This window comes from Sciurus carolinensis, chromosome 3, assembly GCF_902686445.1.
Source record: "Sciurus carolinensis chromosome 3, mSciCar1.2, whole genome shotgun sequence".
NCBI lineage: Eukaryota > Metazoa > Chordata > Mammalia > Rodentia > Sciuridae > Sciurus > Sciurus carolinensis.
The window spans coordinates 62,143,380-62,166,903 of record NC_062215.1 but is presented as its reverse complement, the minus strand read 5'-3'; the positions used below and the strand labels follow the sequence as shown (position 1 = coordinate 62,166,903).

Sequence of the window (23,524 nt, the reverse complement as noted above, 5' to 3'; positions counted from 1 at the left end):
GGAGGAGATGGAAACAGTGTGTCAGTCGGACCAGGACCTCTGGGCTGGTTGTGACAGGTGTGCCCTGCCCAGCAGCAGCCTTAGCTGTGTTCATCAAACACACTCGGGTGCACATGCCCCATTCCTGTTACAGCTGAGAGGACCTCAGAGACCCTCTGTGCCATCTCTCCCTGGTTTACAGAGGAGGTGACCAGAGCTCCACCCAACCAGCCCTGGTCCACAAACCTTCCCTCTGTTCCCCTCCAAGCCAGTTCCTTCCCTCTCTCCCCAGTGAGTGGGTTCACCTCCTTGCCCGTTTTTTTGTTGTTGTTGTTGTTGTTGTCATTGTTTTTAGTTACACATGACAGTAGACTGTATTTTGACATACATACATGGAGTATAACTTCCCATTCTTTCAGTTGTATGTGATGTGGAGTTACACTGTCCTGTGTGCATACATGAACATAGGAAAGTTATGTCTGATTCATTCTACTGTCTTTCCCATTCCTACCCCTCCTCTCTTCCCTCCATTTCCCCCTGTCCAATCCAGTAAACCTCCCCACCCACTGCCATCTCCCTACTTATTGTGAGTCAGCATCCCCATTTCAGAGAACGTTCAGATTTGGTTTTTGGGGATTGACTTATTTTACTTAGCATGATGGCCTCTAGCTTCATCCATTTACTGACAAATGCCATAATTTCCTCCTCCTTTATGGGCTGGGTAATATTCCATTGTGTGTATATACCACCTTTTCTTTATCCATCCATCCATTGAAGGGCACCTAGGTCAGTTCCATAGCTTAGCTATTGTGAATTGCACCTCCCTGCTTTTTCAACCACCTTCTATAAGGTCATTTGGTTCCCTGATAAGTTAACGTTGGTCTAGTTGATTGCCATTATTACAAGGGTACAGTGCGTATTTAATACATGTAATACTGCTCTGTGCAAGTTTGGAGGACCTCTTAGGATGTGGGTTGTACTGACTGTCTCGCTTGTTTGAGACGCCCCTTGAGGAGGAACAGAGCTCAGGAGTGTCAGGGTGGTGATGAGCACACCATTCGGCCAGGGAGGCCCCTGGTAAAGGGGTCAGGAACCAGGAACAGGGTCTGTGGTGAGGTCCTCCTCTGCTGCCGAATCGGGGGGCTGGCAGCTCAGGCTGAAGAGGTTTGGAGAACTATGCTGGCTGTTGGCAGATTCCAAAAATGTTCCTCTTGGAATTATTCTTCCTCTCCCCATCTGTCCTGAGGCTGCTCTGTGTGGGTAAAGGACAGTCGTGTCTTCCCAGATGCCAGCCAGTCTGGGGTGAGTGTTGTGGTCCCAGCGCTGGGACCTGAACGCTCCTATGTTCTCTTTTCTGACCTTTGCTCAGAGCCACCCCTGGGGACATGCTCAGCCACAGACTTGCATCTGAGATGAACCTTCCTAGCCAGTGCCATGAAACTGAGCCCCTGGGTGACATCTTTCCACTTCCCTTGACCTCTCTATGGCATGTGACTCTGGACTTGTCTCTCCTGAAGCTCCAGCAGTGACAGAGGTGGCAGGCGGGAGGACCTTATTGTTTTGTGGACTAGGTTGGGGCAGGGGCTCAGTTCTTCCTAAATCTCATCATTCTTCTTAAGCCTTCCTTAAGCAGCTCAGCAGGATGGGGATCAGGTGTCATAATTGTGCTAGCTCCCTTCCAGCCTGTCCCCCTCAGCTCTCTTGAGTACTGAGGGGGAAACAGAGGCCCCAGGAAGCTAATTGACTTGTCCCTGGGTTTCTAGTAAGTTTGCACAAAAGCCAGACGTGCGCAGGTCCTCTTCTTTCCACCTCTCACTGCCACGAAGCCCTCCTCCACCCCTGGGTTTACTGCAGAAGGTGCCGTGTTGCAGAGAAAGCAGTTCTAGTCTGAGGGCCGAGGACTCACGCAGCTCGCTGCGCCTTTTCTCAGCCTCTTAACCTCACTCTTCTCATCTGTCAAACAAAGAAGAATGATGAGATTTAGGAAGAACTGAGCAGAGTAGCCTGTGAGTGGCCATAGATTGATGGCTTGTTTTGGCTCAAGTTATTGTTATTATTTTTTAAAGGAATAGACCCCCAGGGAATCAAAGCACAGCCAAAGGTCAGCTTGAGGTGTCCCTTGCCAGTGATCCCAAAACTCTGGTCTCACTAGGAAGTAACCCCAAAGGGGACAAGAAGTTCATTCCCTAGAGATTTGTGTGGGGGTGATTGGTTTGGGCTGTGAAGAGCATCTCCCATCTGTTTTGGGGGGCCACCATCTTCTGGGTGCTCCCAGTTCCTCTCAAGGTGATGAAGGTTTCAGCATCAGAGATCGGGGCTCCTCTCTTTCCATTTCCCCTCCCTGCAGTTCCATATCCTTTTAGTTAAAAAGCTTCTGCAGAGATGGGGTCTTCTGTAGGGCAACCCCGAGGTTTTCTGGATTGTCATTGCCCCATTACTCCCGGGTGTCTGCCGGGTGCCTGGCAGAGCAGAGTGGTCACCCCACCCTCACTGTGTCCAACCCCAGCAGGTATGAGCAGGAAGGCTGAGAATTTGCTGTTCTGAGTGCAGTGGCCCAGGCAGTAGCGCCCCCTGCAGGTCAGAGCAGGAATTGTTCTGCCCCCTCCGTTTCTTGAAGCTCCCAGAATATTAAAAAAAGAAACAGGGGTATGGAGTTGTAGTACGTTTTAAATGTTTGCTTTGAACAGAGTAATGCATTTCACACCCACATAGCAGTGTGACTCTGCTATTCACAAGATAACAAATTTAAAACAAAAACAAAATCCTCTGAAATCCACAGTGCGTCAAAGGCTGGAGCTGGGGCACAGGTTTAAAGAGGTTTGAGGAATCCTGTTTTTTGAGCCTGTAATTTCCTGGCTTGTATGTTACCATCTCTTGGGAGAAGACCCAGGGGTGATATCTGGGGAGGCCCTTGGTATCTGGCCAGCCCCTGGGTCTGCCGGTGGGGGCCTGCCTGTGGGGTCTCCACACCTGGCTCTTTGGGATCTGGGTTGCCCTGGTCTCTTTCCTGAGGTGGCTCACAGTGGAATGTCAGATCCAACCTGCAAGAGCAGGTATCTGGATGTGCCTGTAGGACAGAGAGGCCAGTGTGGGTAAGGTCCTGGACTTGGCTGCTGCTTAGGCCAGTTAGCTGTGTTCTGCACACTGCCCCCTGCTGGTCTTCACAGCAACGGGGTGATGTTGGCCTGGAAGCAGTTCTCTAAGCGTGGTCCAGCACCTTTCCCGGATCCAGGAGATGAATACTACTTTTCTTATCATAATAAGACTCTTGATCGTTCTCTCGCAGTTTTTCAGAAAATGAAAAGTTCATTCATTTGGCTTTAGATACCACACTGGAATCTTTAAGAAACCGATATCTGTTGAGTGTTGATGCTATATCAAAGGAAAAATAGCCACAATTATCTGGAAAAACTATCAAAATCCTCCTCCCTTTTCTAACTGTCTTGCATACCTGTGACACTCTGAATGGACTTTAACAAAACAACATATCACAAAAGGTTGAATGAAAAATCAAACAGGAACATCCAGTTGTCTTTTGTTAAGCCATAAATAGATTCAAAAAATGTAAAACAGTGCCATTCATCTCACTAATTGTTTGTTTTGGAAACAGATATTTTCATAAAATAAATACCTAATAGGTTTATTAGTTTTTTTTTTTTTTTTTTTTTTTTTTTTTTTTTTTTTTTGGTGCTGGGGATCGAACCCAGGGCCTTGTGCTTACAAGGCAAGCACTCTACCGACTGAGCTATCTCCCCAGCCCTGGGTTTATTAGTTTTAATGAATTAACAAAAGTTTTTAAATTTGTTTTCAGTTTTATGTTTATACCAATTTTATATATTTTATATTTTATACCAATAAATATAATCCGGATATGTTGGAGTCCTCAAAAAAATTTTCTAACATTTAGCTGGGCCTACGGTATACACCTGTAATCCCAGCTACTTGGGAGGCTGAGGCAGAAGGATCAAAAGTTCAAGGTCAGCCTGGGCAACTTAGCAAGACCCTGTCTCAAAATAAAAAATATCTTAAAACAGGGCTAAGAATGTAGCTCACTGGTGGAGTGAGGTCCTGAATTCAATCAGTACCACAAACAACAACAACGAAACATCAAATGAGTTGTAATTCATATGCCAAAAAGTTCATGCTTTTTTGAGGGGCAGGGAGAGGGGGATGGGAACTCCCCGTTGCCCTCTTCCTTCAGCCCCTGTCAGCCACTAACCCTACAGATTGACTTAATCTGGATATTTCCTATAAATGGGATCATACAATATGTGGTCTTTTTATACTTAACATCATGTTTTCAAGGTTCAGTCGTATTGTAGCAGGTATTAGAATGTTATTCCTTATTATGGCCAAAGAATATTTATTGTATACATTTGGCACATTTTATTTATTCATCAGTTGTTGAGAGTTTGAATTGTTTTTACTTTTTTTGACTATTATGAATATGTAGCTATGAATATTCCTGTACTGGTTTTTGTGGGAAAATAGGTTTTCATACTCTCAGTCATAAGTCTGTGTTTAACATTTTGAGAAAATAGCAAACAAATGTCCAGCCTCACTCTTTTCTTGGTACTGGGGATTGAACCAAGGGGCACTCTACCACTGAGCTACATTTTTGCATCCCCAGCCTTTTCACCTTTTCTCTTTTCTCTTTTTGGCTAAGTTATTGGGGGCCTTGCTAAGTTGCCCAGGCTAGCTTAGAACTTGCAATCTTCCTACCTCAGCCTCCCAAGTTGCTGGGAGATAGGTGTGCGCTGCCACACCTGGCCACCTCAGGATTTTGAACATGCTGAGTTTTGGAATCACTCACTGGTCTAGATTAGATCAGAACAGGCCAGTGAGGGTGACTCTCCTTGCTCACCCTAGCCCAAGCTCAGCTCTTTCCTCCCAACACACACACACCCTCCCTTCAGAATGCACAAGCAGCCTTCTCATAATAGACCCTTAAAGAGGTGGCCCTGTCCTTGGTGGCTAAGCTAGACCATGCTCGTGTTAAACCATCAGGTTTTTCTGGAGCAGGATTCCTGGGGTGGTCCCTGGTACAGTGCCCCTTGGAGCTGTGCCTGGTGGAGGTCTTTGCTGCCGCTGCCACCTCCCTGTCCCCTTCCCTGCTCCACAGAGTGCTGTGGTCTCTGGTGTGATCCCTTGGGGAGCATGCAGCTTGGATGTCAGGGGTTGCCATTCTGGATCCCTGAGGTTTGGGAACGGGTAGGGCTTTCCCCAGCTGTCTAGCTCCCTGTCCCCCGGTTGGACCCCTCTTGGCAGGAGCTGTGCTGGAAGGTCAGGGATGGAAAGCCCTCTAGACCTTGCCAAGCGAGTTGAAAATCACTGGGGCTAGACGTCTTCTCTTTCTGAACTTCCCTTTGATGTCTTGCCAGCCATGTCCGCTCTGGTCATCTAGCCACATGATCCACCCAGTCACCCCACCCAGAATTCTGGAGCTTGGAGGGAGCTTGTTTTGCTGGAGGAACGAGAGGCCATCAGTGGGAACGCAAGTGTCTGGTGCCTGAGTGCAGAGGGATTCTGTCTGCCATCTGCCTCCCAGCCAATGACATGCTCCCTTGTCTTCTCCCTTTTTTCATCTAGATGTGACTCCCTGCCCCTGTCTGGGTGCTCCAAGCCATGGCTGACACCATCTTTGGCAGTGGGAACGATCAGTGGGTTTGCCCTAATGACCGGCAGCTTGCCCTGCGAGCCAAGTGAGTACTTCCAAGGCCACACCAGGATGTCCCTTCCCCTTCCCTCCCTGCTTCCTTCCTTTCTTTGGAAAGATTCATTCCCCAGAGTTGAAGCAAAGTTTGGAGAAGTGTCCATTAAATGCATGCCACACTCTACCTGAGCTGGGCACTTCACTCCTTTAGTCATTTACCCACCATGTGGAATTTATTCCCATTCCTCAGATGAGGGAAGTGAGGCTGAGCTCCTTGCCCGTCATTTAACATGTGGGTGGTCCGGGTTGGGGCCCACACCTGGGTCCAGCTTACTCTCAGGTCTCTGTGTGATCACCACAGGCCGTAGGGGACCAGACCACCTCATTTTCCCTTTCTCCTGTCACTGAGCCTTGAGTGCAAACGTCCCTTGAGGCAGAGCGGTCTCATCCAGAGTGGTCTCTGGATGCCCACTGCAGAGCTAGTGCCTGGCATGGTCACACAGTACAGGACCAAGGCTTGTTCTAGGAATGAAGAGCTGTCCCTCAGGCCACAACACAGCTGGACTCTTTCTCAGGTCTCTCCTGTGCTCTTAGCAGGGTTCTCTACTTCCCTGGCTCTGGTCTGTGCACTGGGGAGTCCTCGTTTTCCCGTTGACCCTGAGCCAGGTGTCCCCTCAGCTCTGGTTAAACCCTGCTACCTCCTTCCATGTCCCTCTGGACTTTCCTGGGCTGGGAATGTGGCTCTCAGACACATCTCCTCCCTTCCCATCCCTCTTTACCCTCTGAGGGGTGGGGGTTCCTGGCATCTGGTAAGTTCTAGAGTGTCCTTGCCTCTGTCAAACTATGCCAATTATGGGAACCAGCATTTCCCAAAAGGGACCAAGTGTAAGAAATTTGCAATTAGATGTTATGAGCCTTCAGGGGGACAGAGCCAAAACTTCAAAGGGGAATAGAAAAATTAATCTGAAACGCCCAGGAAGAGTGGTGTCACGCGTGATTTGCAGGAATCGTTGCCCCACAGTTAATTTGTCCTGTTCGCCGGGATGGCTCAGCTCCCTTTAGCTGCCTCCACTCTCTCCTGCAGGGAGAATGACCAGGGACACAAGGCGGGCCCCCTCCCTCTCTCCAACCCAGCAGACAGTGAGTCCTGCCTGGAAGGGCAAAGTGTCTGGGGAGAGCTCAGCTGCTTGAGCTCTGATAGGGCCTGGTGTGCCCTGCTCACCGCTCCTGCGTCCCCGCCTTCTCCCTGACTGTGTCTCTCGCTCAGTGGCAGCTGAAAGCTGTCAGGGAATCTTCCAGAAAAGCAAATGCTCTTGCCTCCTCCCCAGGGTGTGCTGCCAGTAGAGCCTGGCAGTCTCCAGGACAGTAGTACAAATCCTGGGCTGCAGAGCTGGGAACTGGGCCCTGTGGGACCCAAGGGAAGTCCCCTCCCTGCTCCAGTGCAGGCCTTCCCACCAGTCCTCTGGCCCTATGCAGGACTGGTTGTATAGCAGTGAACAAGACCAATACGGTCCCACGTCTCAAAGCAAAGACAGAGAGGAGAACTTTGTACAAATACTCTTGTGGCTCAGCTATTTTCACAGTGATCATTGGCAGTGGGGGCCTGTGTTGTGGGTGCTAACTTAGTCTGGGGATCAGAAGAGACTTCCTTCCAGTGTCGAGACTCAAGGGAGGAGTAAATGTTAGCTAGAGATACAGGGGGAAGTTTTAGGCTGAAGGAATAGCATGTGCAAAGGCCCTGAGGTGAAGAGAACATGGCATGAAGGTGTGCTGACAGGAGGCTGCTCTGTGGATGTAGGGAATGAGGGATGAACAGCGTACAAGGAGGATGGGGGGTGGGCCAGGACCAGATGGGGCAGGGTCTGACTTTCTAGAAACTCCCATTCTGGAGGGAGAGATAGCAGGTGTCACATAACGCAGCCTAGCGACGGGCACACACCCATGCCTTATAGGAGCTCTCACATGGCACCTGACTCTGAACATGTGGCACCTGGACTGTCCCCAGGCCATTCTCGGGGAGCTCTGTGGATGTGGTGAGGGTGCTGGGGTTTGCAGGCCTCACTGTCAGTAGTGGTGTTCTCTCCCAAGGCTGCAGACAGGCTGGTCTGTGCACACCTACCAGACGGAGAAGCAGAGGAGGAGCCAGAGCCTCAGCCCAGCCGAGGTGGACGCCATTCTGCAGGTCATCCAGAGAGCCGAGCGGCTAGATGTCATGGAGCAGCAGAGAATTGGGTAAGGACTAGACCGGCCTGGCAGCGGTGAACCTGGTGGGAGAAAGACAAGGCCGCTTGGTGTGAGCCCAGCGGGTTGTGGGGCTGGGCTCGCCCCGTCTAGGAGCCGGTCGGGAGGCCCCTAGCTCCGCTGCAGACACCCCTGGAGAACAGGCGAGAACCTAACCCCTCAAAGCCCCAGTACACCCCTCTGTAAGCTGGGGGGAGCAGCTGACGTACAGGCCCAGGTCACGGCGCATGAAGGAGCCTGGTGAGCCACGTCAAGGGCTGTTGGGCTCCACACGCTTGCCTGTCGGCCACAGCTCAGCCAAGGGACAGGTTCACATCATGGCTGAACCCGAACAACTCCACCCAAGGCCTGCAGCTTGTTCTAAGCGCCTGTGATATCCAGAGTAGACTACAATTCATTTGTCCAACTTTTTTTGTGGTGTCTTTCTGTAATTATAAAAATAATTCATATTTCCTATAAAAGTCTCAAAAATAAGAAAAGTCCAAGCAGAAAAACACAGTGGCACTGCATTACATTAGGCAGGAATTCATTTCATTCGGATCTCTCTTTTTTTTTTTTCTGTTTATATTTTTCAATTAGTTATGGGGTCCCTCTTAAAAATCAGACATTATAGAAATGCACAGTTTGGGAGAGAAAGGCACTTTTATAAAGATGACTGCTGTATGCAGTTTCTTGGACGTGCCTTAGTAATAGGGACATACCATTTTAACACAAAAAGAGCTTATATAAGGCTGGTTGGATTTTGCTTTCTGTTTATTCATTTTTTTCATCTAACCTGGCTGGAACCCCAACCTCAGGTACTGGTGATTGACCTCTGGGCTCCTGATTCCCCCAGGAAGCCTTCATGGTGGAAGAGAGCGTTCATGGGTCCCCTCAGCCACAAGGGTGCTGCCTTTGCCTTTCTGAGCAGCTTTAAGGAGTCCCTCCTGTTGCCTGGTTCTACTGCAAGTGCTGGGTTGGCAGGGACGTGGAGTGACGCAGAAGGCCACCACACAGACTTATGGTTCATATGGAAGAGGTGCATCCTGTGTGTTTGTGTGACACACAGAAACTTGGGGTGCAGTGACAGAAGGTCCCCAAGAACAAGTGGGTCTTGCCAGGGCTGGAGCTAGGTTTGCCCCAGGCCCTGCAGGTCCCCGAGTGAGGAACCTGAACCCCTGTGGAAGCCACGAGTGCTTGCTGGAGGGTGTGTGCAGAGGCAGCCGTACGGCCCAGTCTGCTGTCCCTCAGCTCCTGTGGCAGCAGCTCATCTTAGGGGAAGGGTGGGGCTGTGACGAGGGCTGCAACTCTTGGGAGCTTTGTGACCCCAGCAAGCAGTCACATTGTGGAGCTTCAGTCTCTTCATCTCTGAAATAGGAAATACAGCATGGCCTCCACTGGGGCTGTAACGATTAGAGACCTAATATGCCTACATGTTGTCCTTCCCTCAAGAATTTCCCCAAGTGGCCTCTGGCTATTGGCAATACAGTGGCTAAGAACATCCGTTCTATGGAGCCTGTAGGGTTTGCACGGTTGGGAGCGGCAGGGTCTATGGTGTGACCTGAGGCTGTAGGAGAGGCACCTGCCCAAGCTTGACAGGGTTCAGGGAAGCCCCCGAGATGCTCACCATCTCAGGGTTTCAAAGAGGTGCCATTTTTTTCTATCCTGTAACAACTTCTCATCTGCTCCAGTGCTAAGATCCAAAGCCTCCATGTCATCCTGGATCTTGCTCCCCTCCCCCACCACCAAGCCAGGCATGGTGCTTCAGAAATGCAGCCCACCCAGTCTCTGTCCTCCCTCCTGGGGCCACAGCCGCAGCTCCTCCTGGCTTCCTCCCTTCCACTCTCCCTGTTATCCCAGCTTTGCACAGAAGCCAGAGTGAGCTTTTTAAAATGTCACTTAGATCAAATCACTCCACTCTTTAAAACTCTTCAGTGACTTCAGATTGAACTTAGAAAAAAATCTAGACTCCATTTTGTGACCTGAAACCCCCGTGATCTGACCCCTGCTCGCCCCTGCAGCCTCACTGGATCACTGCCTGCTCCTGAGGAAGTAGCCCTGGTGGCCTTCTTACTGGTGGCCGTTTCTCAGCCCTAAACTTAGTACTTGCTGTTCCCTCTGCAGGTGGCTGGGTCCTGGCCATCCTTCAGCTCTCACTCAGGTCACATGTTCTCAGAGCCTTCTCTGGTCACCGGTGCCTCTGGCCCCCTCAATCTCCCTCCCCACACCCCACTCTTAGCATTCCATAGTGCTTCTCCCTATCTGAACCCAGTTTGCTTGTTTATGGATTTTCTCTTATTGAGTGTAAGTTCCATGAAAGCTGAGGCCGTGTCTTTCTCTGGCTAGTTTGCTACAATATCCCCAGGGACTGGGACATTGTAGGTGCTTGGTTGATAGCTGGTGAATAAATGAATGGTCAGGAGTTAGCCAGGGGAAGGAGCCGGGGAGGGGACATCTACCTAAGTGAGGGAACAGTGTGTGTGGCCTGGTCCAGTGTCGGGGCCCTGCCCAGGCAGTGGTTGTTTGGGGACAGGAAGCACATTCCTTCTGACTACATGTCCTGTGCCGCAGGCGCCTGGTGGAGCGACTGGAGACCATGAGACGGAATGTGATGGGGAATGGCCTCTCCCAGTGTCTGCTCTGTGGGGAGGTGCTCGGCTTCCTGGGCAGCTCATCAGTATTCTGCAAAGACTGCAGGAAGGTAAGGCCTTGCTCTGACCCTTCTATTCTAGCTCTCCTGCCTTGACCAGCTCTGCTGCTCTGTGGCTTTGCATCCTGGTTCCCAGGAGTGAGAGAGAGTGTGTATGTGCACGCATACGTTTATGCATGCATGTCAGATTCTCTGCTTCTTGGCCAGCAGGACTAGAGCCTGAAGATGAGATGACCTGCTTTGAGGGTCAGTTCTAAGAAGTGGACTTTTGGGTATGACTCTGGCTCTTACACTAGCCATATGACCTCAGAAAACTTGTCTACTATTTCAAGCCTCAATTTCCTCATCTGTAAGTAGGGGTAATGATAACACGTACCTTGGAGAACTGTGAAGATTAGATATATTAAATTCAAGATTCTTGAAATTTTCCCGGTACAGAGGCACCCAAAAAAATGTTATTAGGTAAGTACTATTTTCCTCAGGGCCAAGTGATATGCTAGGAATATGGTTTCTATTCTATTGGTCTACTCCCTTGGTCTCTAGTCACACTATGGAGAATGATCTTTGCAGCAAGAGCAAATAGATTTTCTCCTTATTGTAAATTGTGTCACATATTAAATTGTTTCATATTGAGTCCAAGACATATATATATATATATATACACACACACATATATATACATATGTGTATATATATATGTATATATATATATATATATATATATAGTGTGTGAGAGAGGAGAGAGAGAAAGAGATTGATTTTAGTTTTCTCTGAAGTTTCTAATTGCCTTTCTTTTTCTTATTGCGCAAAGAAATATGTACCTTCTGATCTTCAATATATATTCAGTATCTCAGTTTTACTCTCTATCACATGGAACCTACTTCCTATTTTTCTCCTGACAGAACTCTTTTTAGATTCTTATGCCTGCTCCAGTCTAGAATAGTCATGACACAGCAATTGTGGAACTTCCCTTTGCTGTCCTCCCAGGTTAGAGGACTCCCAAGATACCATGTCTTCCTCTTTTTTGTTTTCATCCTACTTTTGCTGGAACCCATCCTCAAGTAACTTCCATGTGTCTGTCACTGTTTTGAATCTGGAGTTGTTACAGTGAACCAGACAGAAAAAAAGAACCTTATCTCTTGAGATGACATTGGGTGAGGAAACTAAAAACAAGTAACAATCAAATAAATGATTTCAAGAAGTAATAAATCCTGGGAAGGAATAACAGGAGATCTAAGACTAGGGGTAGAGTGGAATCTGGGCGATAAAGGTTGAGAGAACTGTAAGAGATAGAACAGTCAAGGAAATATGAACTTGGAACATGGAGGCCATTGGCAACTTTGATGGGCATTTTCAGTGTCATTTAGGCTGAATGAGAAGGAGGTTAATATAACCAATTAATAAGAGGAAAGGTGAGAATTTCAGGTATGGTCATTTTTCCCCTGACTTTGTCACATGTGGTGAATTCGACTGACGAACATGGATTAATTGGCCCAAGTATGGTGGAGGTATGACAGGGCCCCGGGTGTCATGGTGTGCCAGCCTCTCTACAGACCCTGGACTGGAGACCAGTGTAAACTGCGGGCAGGGGGACTCAGGACTGGAGCAGGTGGAGTTGTTTTGTGATTTCTTCCTGGGAGAATAGGCCGGGCAGCCTGTTTCCTCCTCCTGCCTCTCAGCCCTACACTGCTCCAGATGTTGCAGGTCCGTGGCACCATGAGCAAGGGCAGAACCTTCTCTTCTTCCCTGGAAACCTCCAGAGCCTCCGAGAGGCCAGCTACTGCCCCTGGCTGTGAAGAGTTAACGCTAGCTGCTCCTTGGAGAGCCATTTCCTAGGCAACAGTGGCAATGCCAGGGGAGGACCTCAGCTGGATGTGGGGCTATGGGGAAATGTTCTGCCAGTCTCTCTCACCACCCCACAGCCTGGTGCCCTGGAGCACTGGGCTAGTCAGGAGGACTTTTCTATTTGAAGTGGTGTTCATTTGTTCTCTCTTCTCTCTCTCACTCTGTTTCTTTTCAGTGCATGTGTTAGGCAAGCACTGTGCCACTGAGCTACACCCTACCCTTTCTTCTTTATTGAGACAGGGTCTCTCTAAGTTGCTGAGGTTGGCCTGGAACTTCTGATCCACTTTCCTCAACCTCCTGAAGAGCTGGGATGATAGGCATGTGCCACTTCGCCTTGCCAAAGGGGTTCTTACTCTGCAACTTGCTGAGGACTAGGTCCTGGACTGGGCAGGAGGCAGAGGAGCTCTTTGAGCTTCTGAGAGGACTTGCACCCAAGCAGAGGCGGGAAGAGAGGCTACTGGATGAGCCCCTGCTGATGAGGGGCATCCGGCAGTTTTCTTCATCTGTCTTTGAGAAGATTGCATCATTCATTCATCATCACTCATTCTTTAAGTAATACGGGGCCCATTGTGGGCAGGACCCATGTTAGGCCCTGGGCCATACCTGGACCAAGTTAGACGAAGTCTTTGCTCTCTTGGAGTTTATTTCTCAGGGGTAGGAGAGGAGAAATAAATGAATGGATAAACCTAAAATAATGTCAAGTAGACTGACGACTCTATATGGAATTCAAGCAAAGTGATGTAATTGCATATAACTGGGTGCTCTGGGAGGCTTCTCTGAGCTCAGACACGAAGCAGGAGTCAGCCCTGGGAAGATCTGGGTGGAAAAGTATCCTAGGCAGAGGGACCGGTAAGCACAAAAGCCCTGAGACAGAACCAGCTGGGCTTGTTCAAGGAACTAATGAAGGTATCCGGGACAGTAGGAGCAAGGGGTTAGCATGACTGTAATTCAAGGTCAGGAGCTGGAATGGTATTGGAAGTTAAATGCGATGTCAGCGGAGTGTGTGAGCAGGGGTGTGATGTGATCTGATTTGTCTTTTAAGGGTAGATCCTAGCTGCTGTATGTTGAGTGGACTGCAGGGGACACAGGACAAGTAGGAGACAGGTTGGTGGTGATGGAGGCAGGTTTGGTGTGATGGCTGTCACTGAGAGATGGTGCGCTTGGGGACAAGGCATCATAGAGACAGAGGCCCTGTGCTGAGACGGTCAGTTTCTTCAGTATATTCAAAGCAGATGGGAAAGAATGAGGACCCCGGCCTGCAAAGAGTCGTAGGCTGCTGGAGACAGGACAAGGGGCTGTTAGTCCACTCTGTCTCAGGAGCTGCAGGTCTCCCCAGGCGTGCCAGTAACCACTGTTCCCACACAGACTCTGCAGCGTGTGGGCTCCCAGCTGCGGCCAAGGGCCTCATTCTGCACTTGAGGAGTGTCTCCATGTTCCTGCATGGACAGGGAAGGGCCAACTTCTTTCTTCCCCAACAGCAGGATCCCGAGGTGCTTGTGTCCAGAACTATAGGTCCAGACAGACTTGGAATGAGATCCCAGCTTGGCACCGAGGAGTGGTCCAGGACATGTCACTTAACCACTCTGAACCTCCACATCTCCATCGGTAAAATAGGGTCACAAACCTTCCATCAGCTCCAGGTGGATATGAAGAGTGGATGAAGTAGAAAATGGATGCCCCCAGCAGCACGTGGTCCCTTGCAAGCCTGGTGAAGGGTCCTGGCTATGCTGTTCCCATCATTGTTCTGACTAGACCACCCCAGGGTCCCACCTTCTCGGACTGCATAGGTGCTATAGAGCACAGACCTGCTCTCCTGTGGGCTTTGTGAGAGATGGAGTGACATGCCATGGACTGGTCGGCTCTGGCTGCCGTGACGAAACACCACAGACTGGGTGCCTTAAACAGCAGACATTGACTTCCTGGTGGTTGGAGGCTGGGAAGTCTGAGCTGGTTCAGTGTCTGCTGAGGGCTCTCTTCCTGGCCTACAAATGCTGAGTCAGCTCTGGTCTCTCTTCCTCTTCCTGTGAAGACACAGATCCCCTTGGATTAGGGCCCCACCCTTATGACCTCATTTGACGTTAATGACTGCCTAAGGATACTTTCTCCAGATATGTCACCTTTGGGGTTATGGCTTCAATATGTGAATTTTGAGGGGACACAATTCAGTCCATAGCAGCCCATGTGTTCTTTAATAGAATTCATGTTTTCAACTTGAACTTAAAATTGAAGCTTCCACAGTGAGTTCCCTATTTTCCAAAATTTATGTAAAACCCTCTGGACACCTTTGTCGCTCTCCAGCATCAGAGATCCGGAGCTGGCAGGAAGCCCCTCTGTTTTCGTGCTGGTGTCTTATACCTGCTATCACTCAATCACTAGTTCAGCCTATCCTGTGACTCCTGGCCAAGGGGAATTCAAAAAGGAAGGTGTCTCTTACCCTAGATCCTGCAGTCAAGGTGGACAGGATTCTCTGGAGTAACACTCCCTGTTGTTGGGACCTGAGTTCCCAGGACCAAGAGCAGCTGGGAGAGCCACCTGGGGGAACTGGCCCCTTGCAGATCGAGAGAAAGGTCATCAATCAGGGAGGGAGGACAGCACAGCTGAGGCATGAGGGTGGAGAGGAGCAGGACAACTGGATGGCAGCGAGGACATGGATGTGGCAAGGGTGTTTGACTTAGGAACGGGGGGCTTGGAGGAGGGAGGAAGCATGCTCTAGTGACCTCCAGGGGTGAGGTCCTAGGGTCCAGGAGATGTAACCTGAGCTGAGACCTTTGAGAAGCTAAGGCATAAGGCCATTTTGGGGACAAGTTTGAGCAGAGACAGGTCTGTAGGGCCCTGCCATCTCCAGAAGATGGTCACAGAAGCACAGATGTCTAGGCAGTGATCGCTTAGGATCTGAATCCCCTGATAATTAGAGGGGCCACGATGTAGTCCTGCAAACTTTAGCCCTTGCAGGCTTTCTGAAGTCTGAGAGGGCAGGGATGACGTCATCCATTCACTCATCCAACAAATGCTTCTCATATGCCTGCTGGTGTTAGCAAGGGGATGCAGTTAAAGGATCCTCACCTCCCAAGGAAGGGAAGTTAATTGATTATGCATATTTAATTACAGTGAGGCCTGGGGTTAAGGACGCAGCCCTGGAGGGCTGGCAGGGCTCTAACAGACTGCTGGGCCTCGCCGGCATCAGGAGCCCTCCACTCTGGGCTCGCTCCTTTTGGGGGAGGCTCTCTGTTATTTCCGTCTCTGCTTTCCCCCTCCTCACCTTTGCTGAGGGCCACACCCCTGGGACGGGAAGGTGTGGGTTGGGCAAGCTGTGGAGAAAGAATGCTGTGGAGATCCCTGATACAGGAATTGTCCAGCACGAGGCCCAATGGGGAAGGACAGACCCTCAGGTGGTCCTGGGGACACAGAGGCATCCCAGCAAGAGCCCTGGCAGCATTCAGTAACCACAAGCTAATGAGCATGAGTGGAAGGCGATGCCGTCCTCCGAGCTGTGTCCCCTCTGTAATTGGGTCTGCACGCCCAGGCTGCCCACCCTCATTATCTGAAGGCCGAAGTGGGAAGGGAGAGGGGCTGGCTGGCTAATTAGAGAGGCCTGGCGCTCCTAATTGCTTAGGATCTGAGTCAGGCAGCCTTTGGTTTAATTGAGAGTCCAGCTCCGCCAGCCATGGGGAGGCCATGCAGGGCTGTGGAAGGACCCATCTGAGCCCATGATGTCCTTGTCACCATTTCAGGGAAACAATTGGATTTTTTTTCTGGTCTCAATCAAAGGGATCCTATGATATGGGCACAGGGGAGCCTGTCTGCGAGGTGACCTGGAACCTTGTGTGCTAAGTCCTAGTGAAAGAGGCTCTGAGGTCAGCTTGCATTTTGCTCAAAGGCCTTTAGGGAAGTCCAGATGCATGGGAGCAGATGTGGCCCCAGCCCAGGGAAGCACTGCAGGGAAGGGGCTGGGCTCTGGCCCCTTTGCCCTAAGAGGAGGTGTGTCCTGCTGATGATAGGTCCAGACCTCCATCAAGAAAGCTGGCAGTAACCCTGGAGGCTGTGCTGTTTTCCCCTAAAATCTCCCCTCTCTGTTCAGTGTTGGGGACTATGGCTGCTGAGCCGAGGCAGGAGCAAATGGAAGTTCTTCGTTACTCTCCCGCCTGCTCACTGGACTGAATAATCAAAGGAGGCAGAGCCCTGCCCTCTCCATCACTTTTATTCCCAGCACTTAGCCTTCCACTCAGAGATGGCAGTTTCTAAAGAGCCTGCTGACCTCTGAGAAGGATATCGCTTCCAGGCTATGAAGCTTGGGAGTCTCAACCCCACCCGACCCCTGCCCCAGTTTCCCCAGCTCCTCCCAAAATTGGAGGCATTGGGGCAGTTGTAGAGAATTCAGGTGCCGTTAGGGTCTTTGCTACTCAAAGTGTGGGCCAGGACCAGCAGTGTGAACATCGCTTGTTGCTCATTAAAGATGCAGATTCTCAGGTCCCCTCAGACCTTATGCATTCGAATCTGCTTTTTAATTAGACCCCCCCCAGCATAATGTCTGCAATGTAGTGTGTGTCAGAATTTCCTTCTTTTTAAAGGGCAAATAATATTCCGTTGTGTGTATGCACCACATTTTGCTTATCCATTCATCTGTGATGGTTGCGTTCATATTTTAGGCTGTTGTAATATTTTAGCTATGTATATGGTTGTGCAAATATCTCTTTGAGATCCTGCTTCCAGTTTTTTGGGGATATATACACAGCAGTGGAATTTCTGGATCTTATGGAAATTCTATGTTGTTTTGAGGAGTTGCTGTACTGTTTTCCACATGGCTGCACCATTTCACTTTCTGACCAGCAGTGTATAAGGGTTAGGAGATCAGTTTTGTGCAGGGCTTCCCTCTCAACTACTCCCTTTCCCTTAACTAATCTTGAGCACCTCAGTCCCTCAGGTTGAGCCACGGAAACAGCAGCTTCCTTGAGCAAAAGCCGTTTCATCTGTGTTGCCTTCAAATTGGCCTCACGATGTCCTTTTTCCTCCTCAACCTAATTCAATGCAGAAGACATGTGTTTGTGTCTCATTACAAAGATGGATTTTTTCATTCAGCTACTGATGTTTCCTAAATTCCCGGAAAAAGTCACTTAATTCATCTGCCCTGAGGGGCCTCTCTGCTGCTTGCACGTTTGCCAAGGCTGTTTGGCAGGAATTGACTTGGCTCCTGTTGCTGGGGTCAGAGGACCAGATACCGCACAGCATCTTGGGACATCTGTCTTGCTAGGGCTCTGAGAGCAGAACATCTCCATTAAGTTGCACTTTTTTCTTGCCATTTAGGTACCCAGAGGGTGGCTTTTCTTCCCCCAAAGGAAGAAATAAAGAACTGTCACTTGGTGCAATTCAGAGTCCATTCTGTTCACCCCAGCAGGCCACCAGCATGCCACTGATCCTCAGGATCATCAGGACAAAGGAAGATGGGCTTAGGGACCACATGCGCCCCCCACCCCCGCAACAAGGCCCACAGTTTTCTATACTGAGACCTTCCTTACTGTCCTGTGGGTCAGTTTTGCAATTCGCTGGAGACTGTGCCCACTTAGCCAGGCACATGAAGCATCTTCCCAGGCCCCCAGGGGGAGGAGCTGGAGATGCCAGACCCTGCCCTTCAAGAGTTGGTGACAGATGATGCAGCACAGAGTGAGAAGCACTGTAGAAGTGGAAGACAGGGAGCAACTGGAAGCAGACCCTGGAGAGAGACCAGGCAGGGCTCCATTGCAGAGTGGAGCTAGCCCTTGAGCTGTCCTGGGAGGGCGTGATGAGGGCCAGGGAGGCCCAGCTCTGTGGAGGAGATGCAGGGCTGGGGGCACATGGCCTCACTGCTCCTTTGGGTATGTGGGAGAGTGAGATGGGGAGGGAGGAAGAAGGCAGACTGAGGGAAGAAAAGGGAGGAAGGGAAAGGGGAGAAAGCACACGAGGGCTGTGAGGGACCAGAGGCAGACTGAGGGAGGGAATGGCAGGCACATCACAAAGGGCACCACCTGCCAGGCTGAGGAGTTTGGGTTTTCTCCTGTTGGCAGCAGAGCCCTCCAGGAACGCTGAGCAGGGAGATGAGTTCCAGGGGTCTTCGGGGGAGGTTAAGTTCACACGCAGATTTGAAAGGACTGTGTAATAGGTGGGAGCGAGCATGCAGAGACTGAATTGTCCAGTTCACAGTGGCCAGGGCCTGGCACACCTGGTGTGGAGACTCAAAGACAGGTAAGAGTTAGAAATAACAAAAGCTGCAGTGATTGACAGCTCTCTCCATGCCAGGCCCCTGCCCACTTAATCATCCAAACCACTCTGGGAGGTCACCATCTGCCATCTGCTCTTTGCAGATGAAGAAAGCGATGCTAAGTGGAAGAGACATCCCTTGCCAGGTCACATGATGGGCGGGTCTGATGGCCTCACCCACCAGGTTGCACACATGGCCAGGGCTTGCCACGGGGCAGTGCCAGGACAGGAGCAGGTGTGGGGAAGGGGCTTGTGGCCTGTCTGGAGATACTTCTGTGATCTCATATCCTGAGGCATCCTGCTGTTGAAGTGTCAGAGCCCCTCTTTATAATAAGTGAACCAAGACCAGTCAGGGGACACCTACATGTGTTGGGACCAGGTGTGTTAGGAGTCAAAATCAAGAAGGACCAACCTTGTAGCCCCATGAAACTGCCCAGAGGGGCCTAGGAGTCAGACCAGGTGGGTGCGAGCTAGGCCACCAGGAAGGGGTGTTTCTTCCCTCCCAGCCCCTCACCTGTGAGGCCACCCCAGTGGGGCCATCTGCAGCACAGCAGGGCACAGTTTGTCCCAAGTTCAGCCACCAAAAGATTATAGCTTTCATGCTCCATTTTGGCCTTGCCCAACTCTGCCAGTGCCAGGACGCCAGGCTCTGATTCTGTGGTTTTTAGATTAGATGGCTCTTGCCACCTCCCTGTCCTTGTGCCGGAGGATGCCTTGGAGCCCATTGCCAGCAAGTAAAAACGGGTGGTGCCTGCACCACCCCTCCGATCACAGGCCCTTCCCATTCTGTTTCTCACTAAGACTGAACCTCTCCCAGGGGGCACAGCCCTCTGCAACTTGGCTTCTGCTGCCCTCCTCTGCCTCCCCCTCCCCCACCCCCACCGGCATACCCACCCATCCGAAATCCAGTTCTCAAAAGCCTCCTGGGTCCTCTTGCAGATCAGAAGACAGAGAGCAGGTAGGGCAGGGTGGGACCATGTGGCCCAAATTCACAGGTAACATGTTATACAGCTGAGCACAGCTGGCCTGATAGTGACTGCTCTGAACTTTCCATGTGACCTTGGATAAGGTCCCCTCTCTGGACCTTCCTGTAAAAGGAAAGGGTTGGCCTAGAGTCTCTTGGGCCCTTTCTGCAGATTCTTCCCATAGCCCCCGGACTCAGTCCAGCCCTTGCAGTGTGACCAGCTGCAGATCCCGAGCCACAGCTGGGGGCTGAGGTTATTTCCCTCCCCCCTGCAGCTCGCTCGCTTCGACGTTGCTGTGAGGCATCGGTGGGCTGGCTTCCCAGCTCGCTTGGGCTCAGCCTGGGATTGAGCCCATATCCTCCAAGCAGAAGGAAGCAAAGGGTTGGCTTGTGCCTCTGACGCTACTATGAAAGCCTGTGTCCCTTATGCCCCCCACTCCTGAGGACATATAGGTGAAAGGCAGAGTTTTTAACCTTTCTCCAGATGGAGAAACAGATTCAGAGAGAAGACTCATTCCTCCAGTTCCTCCTGCAGCTCAGTTCAGAACATTGCCTACATACTTCCTAGGATTCAAGAGAGCTGAAGGCAGGCAGGCGATCCCCAAAGGATGGTGACATTTGGTGCTAAGGCTGATGACTTTGTGCCCTGAATGCTGGGGAGGGACACACAGCCACTAGGGCAGACTATACAGTAAGGAGGGGTGCCAGCCCGGGCTCCCCCAAGGCCTGAGACCTTTTCCTGGTTACACGTGGAGGTTTTCAGGGGGTTTTGGTTGTTGCCTCGTGGACACGGGTTGGCCCCCTCATTGAATGGTTAAAGCTCCTATAACCTTTGGCTGGGGTGTTGGTGACACCAGCCGGCTCTGTGGGCTCATCCAGTCTGTCCCATTGTGACTTCTCCCTGAGGACACCTGCCTGGTGCCCCCTCGGGCCCTTGCCACAGCACTCAGTGGCAGTTTTCCCCAGGTCTGGTCGTTATAGCTGTGAGAGGCCCTGGCAGCAGGAAGCGCTGTTGGCAAATCTGTTTGGCAGCTGATACCGGGGACGGTGATTTTGTGCAGCCTCTTGTCCTCTGTTGTGGTAAATAGCAGATAATGACATTTCCAGGCTGTGGCGTGGCTTGGCGCCACACACCTCTCTGCTGCCTGCCAGCTGCCACACTTCAGAGGCCTGGGATTCTTCTTTGCTTTCAAATCGCCCCTTTGTTTCCGGCCACGATGTTTCCCTACAGCTGTTGGATTTATTCACTGACTGTAGCCCGAGCTGTATTTAGCCTGTCCTTCTGTGCCCCAAAGGCAGGCCCAAGGGACTGCACACCAGGGAGGATGTGAAGCTGGTTCCTCTCCCCAATGGTGCCTTTAACCTCAAAACCAAGACCCAAGGGCTGGGGATGTGGCTCAGTGGCAGAGCACTTGCCTAGCATGGGTGAGGCCCAGGTTCCATCCCCAGCACCACAGAAAGAAAAAGAGAAGATGATAACCCTTTAAAAAGCTTAGCCCTCTCCCTCCCACACTCTTTCCTTACCCTTATCATCCCACCTTCTGTGGGAGAGACAATCCTCCCAGCATTATTAATGTGGAAACTGGGGCTGAGGGGGATGATGATCTGCCAACCCTTCTGGGGACCCTTCTGCACAGAAACCACATCCAAGCACAGACAGGACTGTAGTTGGACCCTCCAGGGAGTGAGGCCTGAGCACCTGGGTTGCTAGCCCAGAGGAGGGGCTGCTGTGCGGATGCCATCATCGGACCCCCTACCAGGTCTCTGACTGTGGTTCGCTTTCCAGCTCATTCTCTGGTCTGCTTATTCATCTTGCTCGAGTGCAGCTCTGATTATGTCACTCTCCTGCTCTCCCTGAAGTATTCAGTGGCTCCCCATAATGCCTGCAAAATAAAGTCTAGATGCTGCCACGCAGTGCCCACAGCCCTCAGTCCCTTTCCCGCTGTGATCTGCTGACTTTAGCAGCATAAATGGAACTCGTGGCTGTGAGTGCTGGCTCCACCCGGGCCTGGCCTGTCAGGGCTTTCCTTGGAGCTCTGTCCTGCCCATCATCAGGGTCTCTAATTGACCATTAGCGCTGTTGCTCTTAGAATGTAAAGAAGCACCAGGGTGTTTATCTAGTCTGCTGTGTTTTTCAAATTAAAAACAAAGCAAAACAGTTCTAACAGGCTTTGGTTGGCTCGGAAGATATTTACTGCATCTCTAGTGCTGGAAAGAGGACAGAGAAGAGAGTGTTTTCTCATGGGCCAGCCTTTTGAGGGTTACAGGAATCCCAGAAAGGCAGACAGGCCAGTGTGCTACCTCTGGGACAGGTGGAGCTTCTGAAGGGCACAAAAGTCCCACACTGAGTTGGCAGGGGCAGTCTCCTGAGTGTGGCGGGGCTCTGGGCTGACTTGGTTTCTGGACGGGCCGTTTTTATCTGCACTCAGAGACCTCCCTGACTCCTCACTGTGTTCTCTGGGGTCCAGCAATTCAAGTTAGTCAGGTGGCAGTCTGGTGTTCAGCTTCAGGCTACATGGCTATGTTCTGGGCCCCTTCTGCCTCCTTCCTCTAGGGCCTGATCCCACTTGGGCCCTACATTTTGTAACATTCTCCATCCTGCCAGCTCCAGCTTCAGATTCATCTCTCAAGCCCCAATCTCTCTGTCTGCTCCCCACGGGCCTTCTAGAGAGCAGGCAGGGATGTGGCCTCTTCCTCTCACCTCAACCCCATTGGCACCTGGCTCCCAGCCCCAAACACCTTCCCTGCCACCTCTGTCCCCAGTAAGGGTGCTGCTTCTCCAGGGTCTGCCCTTAGCCACTTCTTAATGCTTTCTTCCCTCACTTAAATGTTTATGGAGCATCTGGAGTGTGCTGGGGACTGGTCCAGTTCTGGTGCTACATCTGAGAACCAGGCAGGCAAAACCTGGGCCTCCAGAAACACCTGTTGGGAGGTGGTGAGATGGACAGCAGGTGGCGCACATGGTACTGGAGTGCGCAGATCCCCAAGGCCTCTCCACTCCCCACCGCGTACTGCCCTTCCCTCTCCTGTATCTGTCACCCCAACCTTTCTCCCAAGTCCTGGTCCTGTCTATCACCCGCTGCTATACGGCTCTTCCAACAGTGTCCAGGGACAAACTTCACAAATATCAGTGCCCCCATGTTGTCTTCTTGTTCACACAACTTCCGCCCATCCTGATGGCCAGCCCGGTGGTCTTGGAACAACCCCGCAGTCCTTCCTTTCTTTCCCTTCCCTCCCATGGGGCTCTAGGAATTCCATAGGTATCTTGGAATGTTCCAGAAAACAAGCCTCTACTAAGAATGTGGAGGACAGATCTACTGGGAGAAGGACTGGGTTCATATTCTCAGCAAAGGCCCTCTCCCTGAAACCCAGGTCAGATTGTGGTGCTCCCCTACTTAAATGCTGCCAGAGGGCCCATGAATCTCAGGAATTCCAACCCTCGCAGTAACTTGGACTCATCACTGAGCCCTGTCCTTCCTTCCCACCTGACTGCATCAGGTGTCTGCCAGACTCTGGGGATTAAATGTGAACTGTGTTGAGGGCTGGGACTGTGGCTTAGTGGAAGAGCATTTACCCAGTGTGCCCAAGGCCCCCGGTTCAATCCCTAGTGAACCACCTTTACCAGTGGCAAGTTCTGCTTCCTCAGGTGTTGTATGACATCAGAGAAGCGCGCCAAGGCAAGCATATTAAGCAGATTTTATTTAAAAGTAGTAGTAATACAGACCTCTCCTGGGAGGGAGAAGGGGGCCACGGCTGATGTTCTAGAATACCCCAGAAGTGAGCATGCCCTACAACTCTTACAGATTAGGATCTCCTTTGTTCTGTTCTCTCCCCCCTTATCTCTCTTTCCTTTTTGAAGTAAATTTGGAATCAATGGGCTCCAGAGATCTTTGACATTCCATTCTCCCAGGGACAGTCTCCAACTTCCAGAGGCAGATGGCTTTCATGGCCTCCATTTCCTCTATTTGACCTGATCCCCTAT

The 23,524-nt window shown here is 50.9% G+C and overlaps 1 protein-coding gene across 9 annotated transcripts in view; it reads left to right on the top strand.

Moving 5' to 3' along the window:
- Rph3al (rabphilin 3A like (without C2 domains)) overlaps nt 1-23,524 on the top strand; it is a 153,597-nt gene that overhangs the window by 62,899 nt on the left and 67,174 nt on the right. For all 9 annotated transcript variants that reach the window (XM_047544624.1, XM_047544627.1, XM_047544621.1 and 6 more), the window contains exons 2-4: nt 5,569-5,681; nt 7,721-7,864; nt 10,424-10,553. In XM_047544624.1, coding sequence (XP_047400580.1) covers nt 5,605-5,681; nt 7,721-7,864; nt 10,424-10,553 — 351 coding nt within the window. In that variant the 5' untranslated portion in view covers nt 5,569-5,604. The remainder of the gene's footprint in view (nt 1-5,568; nt 5,682-7,720; nt 7,865-10,423; nt 10,554-23,524) is intronic.